We start from the raw sequence: 16784 nt of genomic DNA, 5'->3' as shown, positions 1-16784 counted from the left end.
CTGCCGGAAGCTAGCTGCGAATGACTAACGCCTGTTCCTGGTCTCGTGATCTGAAGCTGTGTCCTCGCGATACTACTTCCCCCGAAATGGCCGCGAACAGTCAAGGTAAAGGCTGGAGTACGCGCGTAAGGGCCGGGTGGAATCACTTTTGTGGCCTAGAGGGACGGTCGGTTGCCTTCTGAGTTCCTCCTGCCCCAGGGAGCTTCAATAGCGCCTGGATATGGCAGCGCAAGACTTTTCTGGCGGGTGTTTTGGGACTTGGACAAGGTCATGTTTACGCTGGCGGTTGAGCTGCCCTGGGATGTTATCTCTGCTTAGCTCCTCTAGCATTTCAGCGCCATCCCTACCGAGGTAACCCTAGGGAGATCCAGTTACTATTCTCAAAAGCGATCTGACTCCCTGTCATGAGTGTATTTGTCTCTTACTGCCTCTCAAACACCTACAGTCGTCATTTTCATTGGTACTTTCCTAATTGTATTATCGATGGTTTTGAAAACAGTAGGAGATATAGGAGGGAACTTTTAGTCAAAATAAAATCTCAGTGGAGCACCTTTTCCTTTTTTCTTTTCGTTTTCTTTTCTTTCTTTTTCTTTTTAGTTACGTTAAGTCAGTCAATTCATTAAGCTCATAATCATCACACTCGATGCAATTGCTAAAAAGAACACCTAGAAATTTCTGAGAAATCTTGAGTCTTACATAATTGTAGTGCTTACAGTAATTATTCTTTTCCTGGGCCTATAGACAAGGCTTGTGAATTTTGTTTAGCAGTGTTTAATGGGTGGACTCTGTTTGTTATCCATCCCACCTAACCCACCATCAACAGATAACTTTGCTTAGTCCAGTCTGGCCTCAAACTCAGCAATCCTCATGCTTCAGTGTGGCACTATACCCAACTTAATCCCACTTTCGACTGGAGCCATATGTTGAATGTATTGTGTATGTTTTTTTTTTTTTTAAAGGAGTGTTTAGTGCTTCTAACACTATTGAAAAGACTTACTTTGTACTGTGGATACCTGGTTATCTTGTTAGGAAAATGATAGTATGTATAAATAAATTTCTAGACCTTATATTCAACTAATTTTGTGTATACTTGGGTCATTATTGAATACTGTAGTTTTATGAATCTTTAACTTAGCCAGGCAGTGGTGGTGCTCACCTTTATTTAATTCTGGCACTGGGGAGGCAGAGGTGGGTGGATCTCTGTGAGCTTGAGAGCAGCCTGGTCTGCAGAATTAATGGCTACACAGAGAAACTCTGTCTCACTGCCCCACCTCAAGCCTTTAACTTAGGTGGCTCTATATTATACTGTATTTTGAAAGTTTTGAATACCCTTAAACTTTCTCCCTAAGATTTTTTTTGGCCATTTATCATATAGAAGATTGAATTTTCTCAGATGGTTTGTTTTCAGTGGGACTTTGATATTCCCATCCCTGTAAGAATTGGAGTATATATTCTCTCTTCTTTAATCTGGATGGGACCTACTCTAGGCCAGTTTGGTGGGAGTAAAACTGAATAGCTTCTGAAGCCAGAACTTAAAATGATGACATTTTTTTCCAGGTCCTTGACCTTTCCTCCACTTGAGACAATCACCTCTTAAACCTAACTTCAATGGTATTAAGAAAGCCCACTCTAGCCTCTGAGAAAAGTATTCGTATATGTCAGTGTAGACTTTTTAGATTATTCCAGACCCTGCCCTGTAAGTTTTCTAGCTGAAGCCTCAGATATCACATAATAACAGAGAAGCCTTAATGGCATGATTGAATTTCACATGCACAGAACCAGAAACCATAGACAAAATAACTTTGTTTCATGTCTAGGGGCAATTTGTTGTTCAGCTATTGTAACTCCAATACTATTCTTGGTCCTTTGTCTGTCTATATACATTTTAAAATCTCTTAACCCAGTGGTTTTCAACTTTCCTGATACTATGCGCCTTTAATGCAGTTTTTCATGTTGTAGAGACCCCAGGAATAAAATTGTTTTGTTGCTACTTCATAATTGTGATTTTGCTACTGTTATGACTCGTAATGTAAATATCTGATGTTTAACCCCAAAGGAGTCTGGATCCACAGGTTGAGAACCACTGCCTTCACCTGCAAAAAAAATTTTTTTTTTGCTAAGGATTATATTATAAAGAGAATGAACATTTTAATATTGAAATTAAGGTAGAAGTGCAGCTCACAGGCTTAGCTTTTTTAATCTCCTTAAATTTAAAAGGGGAGTATTCTATAGTTTATCATTTTTTCTTTTGCCTGCTAATAATTTAGAAATCACCTGCTTAATTTTATATATATTTTAAGTTTTATAAGACACTTTAGGTATTGTTTTATACAATAGCATTCATTTAGATAGCAGCCTGGGTATTCATTCAAGTACCCTTCATTCCCTTGTTCCTTTCTAGAGTTACACTTATCATTTCTTGCTTGAGTTACATCAGTAAGCCTCTTGAATGTTACTTCTATTCTGATAATCTTCTTGGACTCCAATTATATGTGTGTGAAGCCTTCTGAACAATTTTGCTTTATTTATTTTTTAAAATATTTATTTATTTTATTTATATAGGTACATTCTAGCTGTCTTCAGACACACCAGAAGAGGGCATTGGATCCCATTACAGATGGTTATGAGCCACCATGTGGTTGGTGGGAATTGAACTCAGGACCTCTGGAAGAGCACCCAGTGCTCTTAATTGCTAAGCTATCTCTCCAGTCCTTCATTTAATTTCTTGATCATTTCTGATTCTGCCTCTATTTTTTATTCTTTTTTAAAAATGACAATTCTTGGTTTTTTCTTTTGTTTGTAAACAGTCTTGAATGCTGAGTTTTTGACACTAGTTATCTTAATGCAGTATGTTTCCAAGGAAGAAGGTTTGAACATAGTAGGTAAGCCCAAGATGATCTTTGTACAAGCCAGGGATTACAAATTTGTTAGCTTGTTTCCCCTGCCTCGTCTAGCACTACATTTCAAAGCTTTGTTTCCTAATTACAAAATGGGATTAATAAGTAGTACCTATCTTTTCCTGTGCATTTAATTAAATAGTTTGTTACTAAGCACATTGTCTAGTAAAAATCACCCAAACATTGTTTACTTATTCACTGGAGATCTATGTAATACAGAAAATTGCTTTGCAGGTGGCTCCTAAAGAAGTGAATTTAAAAATACATATTTAGAATGCTTTTATTCAATAGTACTGTTTTTTTCCTAGGTCAGTTTAATTGTTTTTAAATTTGAGAGGAAAAACAATAGACTAAGCCTAAGCTTTCAAGGGTGCTACAATACATATATTCAAATTTGTTTATTTTAGTCAGAATTTCTAAAATTCCAACCCAGAATTTCAAAGATAATTTACTATTTAAAATAGTTACCTATTTGCTTTTAAAATCTCTTAATCTAGTTAGGAATGGTGGTAAGCTATTATAAAAGTAAATATTTTCTTATTTTCTTAGTTCTTTTTTTAGTTTTTTATTTCCATATACTAATCATACACAATGATGGATTTTATTATGATTTTATACACTTATATAATGTGTTTTAATCATATTTACTTTTGTCCTTCCCTATTTCTTCTAATCGTCTTCGATTATTATCTTGTCTTCACTATACTTTTTTTTGATGACCCATTGAGTTTCATTAGGCTTATTTATAGGAACATGTGTGAGAGATTTTTACTAGTGCATAGGCACCTTATCATTGGCTATACCACTGAAGAATATGTCTACTCCTTTCTCAGCAACCAGTAACTACATATCTTCATTCTTTTATAGGAAACTTTGATGGAAAATTTGAAGCACTGGATCTTGCAGAATTAACTAAAAAACAACCATGGTGGCGTAAGCTGTTTGGGCAGGAATCTGGGCCATCAGCTGAAAAATATAGTGTAGCAACCCAGCTGGTAATTGGGGGTGTTACTGGATGGTAAGTGATGTTAAAGATTTGCAGTTTTTTATGCCTGATTTAGTAGCATAGTTATAGAAACTGTCTACTCTAATTAATGAAAACACACTGACTTCACTGAAATTGTTCAATATACAGTGAACCATCCAACTCCCCAAGCTTCAAAAGACACTCTAAATATCCAGAAATGAGCTCAGACTGGATTGTAGGAGGATTTCTGGTGGTTAGATAAAAGAACTTGAGACACTGATTCTCTTCTGTCAAAGGAGTCATTCCTTTATCTCTGGCAAAAGAGACATATGGCTCTCCAATTAACATATATCACCATATTAAGGTCCATGCTAGCTTTCAGGCTCCCTCAAGTCCTTATACATTTCAAAGCCCTAACACTGGACTTTTCCTCCCCCAGCTACTCACACTTCATATAACCTGGCTATTCTCTGTTCTTGCTGTTCTCACTATGTTCTTTCTATTCTCTATCCCCTGCTATTCTCTCCTCTCTTAAGATGTCCATGTCCAGACTGCTGACTGTGTAATTTGCTCTTCTTTCTGCTCTGGACTCTTCCAGATGCCTCTGTCTGTCCTCTCTCTCATATCTACAATAAAAACCATCCCCTTAATTGTACCATGGAATGTCTGATGCAAAAATCCTTGCATATAGGCAGGTATTATTTAAAGTTTATATATAAGTATCTAATTTCCTTCTTTAAAAGACTTGATACTTTTAATATCTATGTCCTTTTTGTAGAAATTGAGGCTCAGAAAGTTTATCTAGATTCTAGATCAAGGCAACATAGCAAGTGGTAGATTAAGATATTAACCATTTATGTTAGCTGTGCCAGATGTTAATGTAGCAGTTTTCATTTGTTGATGTGTATAAAATGTTTGGAGCCAATTCAGTGAATGAATAATGAATCCATCAATCTCAGAAACTCCTTTTGAAAAATGTTATTGTAATGCAAATACACAGAACATCTATCTATAAGGAATAGTTGTAGAATATATTCCCATATATAACCACTGAGGCTAAAAAATATGGCTAGTATCCCCCAGAACATAAAAGTTGTTGGGAAATTGCTTCTTTGCTTTTCTTCATAATTTATTGTAGTTAATCTGGTTTTGAACTTTGAATAAACACAATCACTATGAATTCTTTTGATTATTGCTTCTATGTTGTTGTTTTTTTTTTTAAGACAGGATTTATCTGTAGTTTTGGGTGTCCTGGAATTCATACTATAGACTAGGTTGGCCTCAAACTCAGAGATCCACCTACCTCTGTTTCCTGAGTGCTGGGATTAAAGAGATACACTGCCTGGCTTGATTCTTGCTTTTAAAAATGTTTTTCATATTCAACCATTTCATATGAAGCTGTAGTTTCTTCATTGTCATTTTTATTTTAGTTCCATTGTATGAATATACCATAGGATATTTTCCCAGTTAATGTCTGATATTGACCTTTTTCAATTTTTTAATAATGTAGACAATGCTGATACGAAATTCTTATACAAATTTCCTATTGTGCATGGGTACATATTTCCTTGATGTCTGTACTTAGTAGTCACTAAGTTAATGGGTGTATATATCTTCAGCTTCATGAGATAATGTCAGGCTGCTGCCTAAAAGTGGTTACACTGCCACCAAGGACCAAGTGTTTCTTCTGTTAAACTACATCCTTGACCATATTTGTTGTTGCCATACTGGTAACTTCTTGCTAGCCTTTACAAGTAGTGTTTTTCTCATTGTGATTTTGTTTGCATTTATCCCAAGTAGGGGTAAAACTGAAGACTTTTATATGTATTTATTTACTACTTAGAATTATCTTTTATTAAATTCCATGTTTTCGCCTTGTGAAGTTGTCATTTTTTGTAGTATTTAAGAGTTGTGTGTGTGTGTGTGTGTGTGTTGGTTTTGTTTTTTGTTTTGTTTTGTTTTGTTTTGTTTTGTTTTGTTTTGTTTTGTTTTACAATAGAGTCTTTGGCTCAGTAATGAAGAAACTTAGCAGAACCAGGCCTGGCAAACATGTTACTGTCAGGCCTTGCCCTTCCCTCTTCCCTCTCCCATGTAAACCATAGATTACATCCCTAAAGCTAGCCATCAAGGTCTGTTCCCTTATTTGGACAGTTTCTTATGCCAGATTCATTCCTCAGGATGACTAGCTTTAGGGATGCAATTTATGGGAGAGGGAGGGGGAAAAGGGCAAGATGCTGCCATGCCAGTACCATGTTTGGTAGGCCTGAATCTTCAAGGGCCGTTCAAGCATAGTCCATAACTTGTGATCCTCCTACCTCTGTGTCCCAAGTGCTGTTGTATACCATACTTGTAGTATGGCTCAGTCATACTATTTGTTGGCACTTAAACAATATAAATGAAAATAGATGCTTATACAAAAAGTTTCACACAAATGTTCCTAGTTTTATTTGTAATACCTGAAAATAGAAACAATACACAAGCATATACAAAAAGGGAATGGAACAGGGTATGCTTTAATACCATGTCTTTATACCTGTATCAAGAATCAGTTTACCAGGGGCCGGAGAGATGACTCAGCAGTTAAGAGCACTTACTGCTCTTCCACAGGTCCTGACTTTATTTCCCAGCAAACACGTGGTGGCTCACAACCATCTGTAATGGGATCTGAAGCTCTCTTCTGGTGTGTCTGAAGACAGCTACAGTGTACTCAAATATATATAAAATAAGTAAATCTTTTTTAAAAAAATCTATTTACCATCTCTTCATTAAATTAATCTGTCTGTTGGCCAGCAAGATATCTTAGTGGGTAAAGATAATTGCCATCAAGCCTGGGGACCTGAGTTCAATCTCATGGACCCACATGGTAGAAGGAGAGAGCTGACTCATACAAGTTGCCTCTGACTTCTACATGTATGCCATGGAAAGCATACACATGTGCACACATATGCACTGAACACATACACACATACACACACCACAAAAAACGCTTAAAAAATAAAAACAATTCATTTAAAATTGATTTCTCTTGGTGCCAATATCATATTGTTCTGATCACTATCACTTTATTTTCTTGTATTTGTTTTACCTTTATAGTTTATATATAATCTATTGATATAACTGATTTCTCTTGGTGCCAATATCATATTGTTCTGATCACTATCACTTGATTTTCTTGTATTTGTTTCACCTTTATAGTTTATATATAATCTATTGATATAACGCCAATATATCACAATATATGATCAATATAGATTCCTAAATATTTCATATTTTGATACTATTGTTAGTACTATTAATCAAAAAATTCATTTTCCTGTTATTACTTGCATGTAGAAATACAATTTTCTAAAGTCATTTATTGAGTTCCAGAGTTTGGGAATACTCAAGACATTCTTGTGTTTGATAATCCTATAGGACAGTGTTTCTCAACCTGTGGGTCATGACCCCTTTACACGTTAACAGTCCTTTTACAGGAGTTGCCTAAGACCATCAGAAAACACAGATATTTATACTATGATTCATAATAGTAGCAAAATTACAGTTAAGAAGTAGCAATGAAAATAATTTTATAATTGGAGGTCAGTACAGCATGAGGAACTGTAGTAAAGGGTTGCAGCATTAGGAAGATTGAGAACCATTGCTCTAGGATGATTCATAGAACTCAAAGCTGTTTTACTCAGGGTTACAACTTTACAACAAAATCAGGCAAGAAAAGAAGCACACAGGGCAGCAGCCAGCAGAAACACATAAATGGATTTTCTACTTACCTTTTATAGAGTCTTTTATTTAAAGTAGGTTTCTTGTGCATAGCATATAGATAGACTTTACTTTTTTAAAGCACCCAGTTTATATGGATTTGGACTTAGTCCTCATGCTTGTACAGTAAGTACTTTATTCACTACACTATCTCCTCAGCCTCCTTTTAAAATTTCAGTTTGAAATATCTTCCTTTTGAAGAGAGTATTTAGACTCTTTATATATAATATTTTGAAGCAGGTTCTCTACATAGCCCTAGCTATCTGGAACTCTCTATGTAGACCAGGCTGGCCTCAGACTCACAGAGTTCCACCTACCCCTGCCTCCTGAGTGCTGAGATTAAAGACATGCATTACTATGGCCAGCTTGCATATATATTTCTTGTTGATAAGCTTCATGTGGGGTGGTACATGCATGTATTCTTAGTATGTGGAAGGAGCCCAATAAATAAAACCCCTGAAATGGCTGCTCCATGGTTGGAGGTGGGAAGAAATTTTTATTGTGGATAAGAGAAAGATAGAACATCCAAGGACATCTGAAAATGTCCAGAGCCAAGAGAAAAAGAATCAGACTGGACATAGCCATATCTGCAAAACAAGGGAGAATAGCAAGGAATAGCAAGAGAGAGAATAGTGGGAATGGTAGGAAGAAAACATTGAACAGTGGGATTAGTGAGAATTTGGGGTGGGAGTCAGGGGGTGGAACCTGGGAGACAGGAAACCTGTTAACTGAAACAGCCTTGGGGTTTTGGGGTAGAGGTGGAGGTGAAATGGTCTAGGATGCTAGTGTGGACTTTAAAATCTATAATGGGTACACATGAATAGGAACTCTAGGAGCCTAGAGGCTAGCATGGGCTTCTGTTTCTGTACATGGTAGGAAGGAGCTAAATTATTTCAAAGTAAGTAGGATATGAGCTTTGTTCGTGCTTGTGTGCATCTGACAGCCTGTCACATCTGATCTTGATTTGGTTTCATAGGTGCACTGGTTTCGTATTCCAGAAGGTTGGAAAATTGGCTGCAACAGCTGTAGGAGGTGGATTCTTTCTCCTTCAGGTTTGTATGTTAAGTTTTCCTAGGTGTTTGGAAATTCTACTTGCCCATTAACGTATTGTGAGAAATTATAGCCCTGGATATATTACATTAAAATAGTTTATGCATTTGGTTTTGTGTGCTATCTTGAATGCTAACCATTTTCGTGAAATCTTAATTCCTAGTCACATTTTATTTCACATTTATACTATTAAGACCCACCACATGGTTGCTGAGAATCAAACTTGGATCTTCTGGAAGAATAGCCAGTACTCTTAACCACTTAGCTATCTCTCTAGCTCAAGTTTTTTCTTATTGACTTCTATAACAACTTCATTGTTTATAAGTGCTAATGGTTTACTTTATATATACATACTTTCTCCAGTTTATTTGGGTAACTCATTGGTTGATGGTGTTATGGATAACCCTAATTTATCAGAAACAACATACTTGAATCAATTTTATTCTGTTCACATTTCCTTGAAAATTGTTTACATTGAACTTACTACTTTAGCTTTCATTTTAGCATCTTATTTTTAAATTTTACTTAAAACTTTGTAAAACTCAGTATATACATTAAATGATTGCCAACAGTTGAAGACAGTTGTTTATTTCTATTACCAAACATGAAAAATTGAATATAATACGTACATTTTGCCCAAAGGTCATTAAAAAATAGCAAATTTCTCCAAAAATAGTAAGTCAGAAGAGTTTTGATTACCTATTTCAAGATTTATCTTGACAAAAAGAAATACCAAAGACTATGTTCCTCATTACTTTTTTTATTTCTGTTATATTTGTAGCTGGCAAACCATACTGGATATATCAGAGTTGACTGGCAAAGAGTAGAAAAAGACATGAAAAAAGCCAAAGAGCAGTTGCAGATTCGTAAGAATAAGCAAATACCAACTGAGGTCAAGAGCAAAGCTGAGGAGGTAAGACTTGCTTGTTCAGATTTAGTATTTGAAAAGTTCAGACAGTTTTGTGTACAAAACAGGATATATAATTATCTCAGCAGTATAAAAAGTTTTAGATAACCAAGAACTTGGAGCAGTGAGACAAAAACTATATTCTGTATATCACTCTAAGAATATCATTACTGTAGGAACAATTTGGAGGAGACAAGGTCTCATTATATAACCCAGGCTGGCCTTAAATTCCTGCTTCAACCTCTTGAGTACTAGGACAACATGCATGTGCTACCTAGTGCATTTTCATGAAGGCACTTTAAAAATGTATTTTACTTTATTTTTTATGTGTATTGGTTTTTGCCTATGTGTGTATATATATGTGTGTGTGTGTGTGTGTGTGTGTGTGTGTGTGTGTGTGTGTGTATAGATACAAGCGTGTACCTGTGGTGCTTGTAGGGGCAAGAAGAGGGCATCAGATCCCATGGAACAACAGTTACCAATGGCTGTGAGCTGTCACGTGGTTTCTGGGAATTGAACCTGGGTCTTCTGGAAGAACAGCCAGTGCTCTTAACCACTGAGATTTCTCTCCAGCATCTTACAAAGCTTAGTAATTGAAATATTTGATGACCTTTGTCAGTGAATGAGAATACAAAGGAGATGAAGATAGTAGTTGTAGTTAACTAGCTCTTATAAGAGTGGGGGTACCACAGTGGGTGGGGTGTGCTGCCAATGTGAACATTTTGAATTACATTTTATCTCTGTGCCTGCTCATCTTTGAAATAGCCAAACTCTGTCTATTCTGTACATGACTAATAGAAATGCTTAGATAATGGTTTGGTAGGCTTTTTCCTGAAGATAGCCAGATGGTAAATATTTTCAGTTTTTGAGTATGGTCTCTGTCACAACAACTGGACCTCCTCATATAGAGTGAAAGTAGCCATAGATGATATGTGTCCTCCACACACATGAATGTACACTCATATATACATATTCCCCAGATATACATATGAAAATGTAAGTAAATTTTTTTATAAATTTTCCTCTAGTAATATTCTGAGGAATGTGAAAGTCTTAGAGAGTTAAGGCCTGCAGTGGAAGTGAGACAAGGAGACATAATGTCCTAGATTCATTTTTTTATACTTATTTTTTTTAATTTTATTGTATATTTTATTTATTTACATTTCAGATGTATTCCCCTTTCCCCATTCCCCCCCCCATAAGCCTCCTATCCCATCCACCTCCTCTTTTGTGCTTTTATACCATTTTAATTACATGCCAGTATTAAGATCAGTTCTAGGTTGAGGAACTAGCAATACAATAGATGCAAATAGTCAAGGAACAAGCAAGACAATAAACACAAATAGTCAAAGAACAAGCAAGGCAATAAACAAAGTCCCATGATCACTCCCATGATCACTATTTCTAAGGGCTTATCAGGATGACCAAAATATCTGACTGAGCATACTTCCCTGTCCTAGCCCAAAGTCATTTTCATGCCTGAAGCCTACTGAAGCCTACTTTTTTGTTCTAGCCTAAGATTTATATTCCTGCCTGTAATTACTTCTTTGTTCTAGCCTAACATTTAGATTCTAGGCTCAGTCTTATTTATGAAATAAACAAAGAGGGAGATGTGGAGAGCTTTTGGGGCTGCTTGGAAGAAATTTGACATTGGCCAAGGGCAAGGAAGTGGGCTGCAGGCAAGAATCTGACATTAGGCTAGAACAAAGAAGTAATTTCAGGCAGGAATCTAAATCCTAGGCTAGAAAAAAAAGAAGTAATTTCAGGCAGAATTCATTTTTGTTTCTGGAATAAAGTATTCTGACCAAAAGCAACTTAAGGGAGGAAAGGGTCGATTCACCTTATAATTCTAGGTTTCAGGCCATCATTGAGGGGAAGTCAAGGAAGGAACTTGGGCAGCTAATCACATTAATCCCAAATTGAGAGCAGAGAGAAACAAATGAATCTTTGCTGTCTGCTTTCTGTCCCACACAGCATTACCTCTGACCAAAGAATTAATTCATAGCCAAAGGCCATGTGGCAAGAACCACAGAGAATGCTGGTTGGTAGACAGACTTAAGCTCACTTAGCTTTCTTGTACAGTTCATGACTACCTGTCTAGGGAATGGTGCTGCCCACAGTATGGTAGGCCATCCTATATTTTAACTAACAATCAAGACAGTCCTCTACAACATGCCCAGGTCAATATGATCTAGGTCAGTGGTTCTCATCCTTCCTAATGCTGCAACTCTATAATATAATTCCTCATGTTGTGGTGACCCCCCAACCATAAAATTATTTTCATTGCTACTTCATAACTAACTTTGCTATTCTGAATTGTAATGCAAATTATCTGTGTTTTCCAAGGGTCTTAGGCAACCCAAGACCCACAAGTTGAAAAACACTGAAATAGGCAATTTTTCTTTTCTTTTTTTTAATTGGATGTTTTATTTATATTTCCTATGTTGTCCCCTTACCCCATCCCCCATCCACCCAGGAACCCCCAATCCCCTCACCCCTCCTCCTGCTTCTCTGTGGATGTAACCTCTATCTACTCCCCCACTCCCACCTCCCCACCCTCAAAATTCCCACCCCCTGGGGCGTCCAGCCTTCATGCGGTTGGCAATTTTTCAATTGAGATTCTCTTATCAGATAATGATTGGTTGTGTCAAGTTGACAGTTATAGCTAACTAGGATGTCTAGATACAGAGGTAGTGAAGAGACACTGTGGACTTTGCATAATGGTGCAAGGAGGATGAACTCAGAGTGATAGGAATGTAATAGTGCAAATGGCTTACACAGTTGGAAAGTGCTTAACTTCAAGAAATGATTTGGCTTGGGGATATGACTCAATGGGTAAAGTGATTGTCATGCAAGTCTGAAGACCACAGTTTTGGATTTCTAGCACTCATGTAAATGCCAGGTGGATGAGGTGGCCTGCTTTCAGTCCCAGGGCTATGGCAACAATCACCAGAGCAAGCTGGCTAGCCCAAATCATAATCTCTAGGTCCAGCAAGAGATCCTGCCTTAGTATATAATGTAAGTAAACTAGGAAGACACCTATCAATCTTGACCTTTCATATGTATGTGCACATGTTCATACATGCGTCGTGTCTGTACAACAAATACATGTACACACACAACACATAATGCAAAAACAAAAAGAAGTGATTAGGTCAGAATGTTGGATGTATTATTTCACATTTACATTATAAGGAAGGTAGTCAGGAGAGATAATAAATTGATGAGAGCCATACAGGATGCCTAACCATGTATGCACTAAACCTAAGATGAATAGGAAGTTTTGCAATAAAATAACTCAGTACCAAATCTTCTGTTTTTCAGGTTGTATCATTTGTAAAGAAGAATGTTCTAGTGACTGGAGGATTTTTTGGGGGCTTTCTGCTCGGCATGGCATCCTAAGAACTTCACTTCATTGTTCTGTTTTTATTGTTGTTGTTTGTTTCTTGACAGCAGCTTCTACACTCCAATATAGGACAATTGACACTCTTCTTCCTCCTCTTCTCCTGTGCCTTCCTCCCTGTTGTAGCAAACCTGAATGGCATTAATAGGTTTCTTCTGGTACAAGGTTAATACAGGCCTTCTCAATCTTGACACATTGGAAGAGACAATAGATGTTAACTCTTCCAGTACCCTCCTTACTTGGTTGGTGTGTAGCTTAGCAAGAATGTTCCTTTTCCCCTATGTAAGATCCTTTTTCAAACTCAATTTGGAAAAGCAGCATGTAGTTACCTTAGTACATGTTATATGGAAAGGAACCAAATACATTTGCCTTTAAGCATGAAAGATTTTTGTATCTTGGTGTATGTTTTCTTTTTAAATTGGTTTTAGACTATAGAAAGAGAGGTATTTATACTTGCTATAATTATCTTGCCAAAATGGCAATGTAAGTACCATAACTAAAAATAGTGAATATTAAATGAACTTATGCTAAAGATGTATGAAGTAATATAAGTATTATATATAGTAGGTGGGTCTTTATGGACACCAGCTGTAAGAACTTCATGAAGTACAACATTTAAGCAAGAATTTTAAATTTCTTTTACATGAGTGCTCTAAGTGCATGTACACCTCCGTGCCAGAAGAGGGCATCAGATCACATTACAGATGGTTATAAGCCACTATATGGTTGCTGGGAATTGAATTCAGGACCTCTGGAAGAGCAACCAGTACTCTTAACTGCTGAGTATCTCTCCAGTTCCTTAAGCAAGAATAAAGAGATGTTCCAGGCATTCAGAAGTGAGAATAGCACATGTGTAATAAATTATTTTCATCAAATGCAATCTCCATCAGAATTATTGTTTAAAATAAAATTGATGTATACTTTGCATTTTTCCATAATAGCTATTATCATGATCTCAACTCCAACTAGAAAATCATCTTCCAGAAGCCAAGTCTTCTGTCACATTCATTGTACTCACAGGGCTTACTACTTAATAGATTTCAAATATTTTTGAATATATTTATTTGTATAAAGAAAGCTCCCCATTAAAAGTTAGATTTACCCCAAATGAGTTCTTAGCTATGTAGATAATCCTTTGTGCAATCCTGTATTTTTAAGGTCATACATTGTACATAATTACTTTTTGACATACCTTAACAATAATATACTTTTGAAAATCGAAACTACCAGTGGATTTGTAAAACTACTTAGGATTTACCTGTTTGCATTTCCTCACTACATTTTGATTTTATTTGAGCCAATATAAGTTATTCTATTTGTTGTAATACATGTTAATCATCTTTCCTTACATGGTAGTATAACCTACCTTGGTATATATTTTTCTAAAAAAAATTTAAGATGATTTTTCACTGTTTATTATAGAAACATAAGAAGGTACAGTGATTTCCCCAAGTATCCATTGCTTGCCTATAGCAATCATGTAATTGTATTCATCAATTATTATAAAATACCTGCCATTTTATTGTTTATCATATGTATTCAATGCTAAATAAGAGTTTTAAAAAACTTAAAAATTGTGTTTTAAACTTTAAAAAAATCATACCTTTTTATTACAGAAAAACTTTTAAATCCTCATTGTATTATTTATAACTGTGTGTCATCTGTTTTATAGTACTCTGTATTCTTCTTGGTGTTGTGCCATTTATAGTGATTCTTGCTGTAGCCATGTTGTTCTCCCTGTGTCTTAACAATATCATTGGCATGGTGACAGCAAAAGCTACTGCAATGCCCCTTTGGGTATGTGGTGGGGAGTGGTCATCTAGTACCTCTCTAGTGGGTTGGTAGCTGACTTCTTATTCATCTGCTTTCTTTGTGACTATTAGGGGGTACAACAAAGATTATTGGGTTAGAGTTCCTTCAAAAGGTTGTAATAGGTAATGGTCTAGACTCAGATTCTACTCTTGTCTGAAATAAAATCTATAAGTCTATTCTGAAGTTTGGTCAGGCTCCACTTGTGTTTGTGTAGAGGGGGTAGAGTCACAATGTGCACACTTCACGTTCCAGTTACTGAAGTAGCCTCAAGCATTTTGGGGAACCTCTATTGAGGCCTCATTGAGTCAGCATCATTGCTTCATCTTAAATGGGAGATTACTGGGGATTTAGCTCAGTGATAGAGCATTTTCCTAGTTTTTGTGAGGCCCTAGGTTCAATCCCCAACATTGTGATAACAGAATAGTCAAGCAGGCTTGAGTTAAAGTGGGAGATTAAATTTTCTGAAAACAGCAGCTAGCTGTCTTTCCATGCACAACCTAAATGATACCAGAGTGAGACAGTTACACCATTGGATACATTTGTTTTTGATTAGTGTTGATGTTTCCAGTGAAAATGACCCCCATAGACCCATAAAGGTATGGTCTTGTTGAAAGTAGGTGTACCTTATTGGAAGAAGTGTGTCACTGGGAGTAGGATTGAGGTTTCAGATCATCAAGCATGACCTAGTGGTTCATTCTCTTCCTGTTGCCTACTGATCTGGATGTAAAGTTCTCAGTTCCTTCTTTAACATCGTGTCTGCCTGCATGCTGCCATGCTTCCCATCATAATGATAATGGTCTAAACCTCTGAACTGTAAACCAGCCCCAATTAAATGTTTCCCTTTATAAGGGTTGCTGTGGTCATAGTGTCTCTTCACAGAAATAGAAACCCAAAATAAGACAATTAGCAACACCTGTTTGGCAGGGCGCCTGCTTTATTTCAAATACCCAGAGTCCAGTAAAATGATAGCCCCTTAACCATAGGTGATGAAGCTGAATTTTCTTGATGGAGAGGTTGAGCATTGTCAATATATAAGATACTGAGAAGCTTGGTGTTTGAAAATGTGTTATTTTTGCTTCCCTTTGCTGGCAGAAATGCAGTAATATTACTCCCATCACTATAGCTCCTGGTTTTCTGGTACCCCTCAAGGGCACTATGGCTCTGCCCTTCATCCTTACCACTCTGGACAACCCTTTGACCAAGTGTACCTCCCGTGAGGGACAGGATAAGATGAGGATGCTCCTACAGAGTTGTAATGCTTATGATATTCTCCATCAGACAAGAAGGCCAAGGAGGAGAGTCAGAGGCAGCTTCTTTTCTGGCATGCCTGTGTTGGCTCAACAGATAGATTCCAACATTTCAACTCTACACAAGGCTCTGTAATACCATTTTTGATCAGAAACTCAGGGGATACCTACCTGTGTAAAAGCAGCCCACCCATTTCTGTGTGATCGTTCTTATAACATGCTAATAAGACTTCCCCAAATGACCCCTTGTTTGCCATGACCCCTCACCACTCTAGACATTAGTAAGCAGATTGATGTTTTTTTACTCCCCCATATGGCCTATCATTTTGGCCAGAGGCCTTGCTGCTGGATCTGGAAAGCTAATGTCTCATAGACTGTGACAGACCAGACATAATTCAAGTGGATTCAGCAAAGAATGAGCTATGTATTTCTAGTTACTCTAGTTTTAAGGTGTGTGCTGTGGTTTATGGAGGTAGAAGTCTGTAGTTAATTATTAAGAATGTCCTCATTATTTTTTCATATTTGTCAGAAAGATGTACACAACTAAGGGTTAAGCTCTTATTTTAAACCCATACTTTTTATTTTTAGAAAATATCACAAATCTCTTCCTGAAACAGTGATATACAAATGAATTTGAAATATTTTCATACAATCAGTGTTTCATCTGAGAGGGAAGTTTTTTAATCCATCCATACCTATAGGGAAATGAACCTGTTTCCTAAATTAGCAGTTTTCTTTCTTTTTG

At 36.6% G+C, this 16784-nt stretch overlaps 1 protein-coding gene across 2 annotated transcripts; it reads left to right on the top strand.

The window, feature by feature from the left end:
- The first annotated feature begins 76 nt into the window (after nucleotides 1-76).
- Nucleotides 77-14975, top strand: Fundc2 (FUN14 domain containing 2). Of its 2 annotated transcripts, none has more exons than XM_028785278.1 (5): nucleotides 77-105; nucleotides 3765-3915; nucleotides 8597-8672; nucleotides 9452-9583; nucleotides 12902-14975. In XM_028785278.1, the coding sequence occupies exons 1-5, from the start codon at nucleotides 87-89 to the stop codon at nucleotides 12977-12979; spliced, it is 456 nt and encodes a 151-aa protein (XP_028641111.1). In that variant the 5' UTR covers nucleotides 77-86; the 3' UTR covers nucleotides 12980-14975. The 2 variants fall into 2 exon arrangements, with proteins under 2 accessions (XP_028641111.1, XP_028641110.1); XM_028785277.1 differs by lacking the exon at nucleotides 77-105 and adding an exon at nucleotides 2792-2882.
- The last annotated feature ends 1809 nt before the right edge of the window (nucleotides 14976-16784 follow it).

Source organism: Grammomys surdaster, unplaced genomic scaffold (assembly GCF_004785775.1).
Source record: "Grammomys surdaster isolate TR1022 unplaced genomic scaffold, NIH_TR_1.0 125178, whole genome shotgun sequence".
NCBI classification, from domain to species: Eukaryota; Metazoa; Chordata; class Mammalia; order Rodentia; family Muridae; genus Grammomys; species Grammomys surdaster.
This window is presented reverse-complemented; position numbering and strand designations above follow the sequence as displayed.

Excerpts from the sequence above, each read along its gene's own strand:
- Fundc2 (XM_028785277.1), top strand. The coding sequence starts at position 2,843 with ATGCAGTATGTTTCCAAGGAAGAAGGTTTGAACATAGTAG. Across the intron at positions 3,916-8,596 it reads ATTGGGGGTGTTACTGGATG|GTGCACTGGTTTCGTATTCC; the intron begins GTAAGTGATGTT and ends TTGGTTTCATAG. Across the intron at positions 9,584-12,901 it reads TCAAGAGCAAAGCTGAGGAG|GTTGTATCATTTGTAAAGAA; the intron begins GTAAGACTTGCT and ends TCTGTTTTTCAG.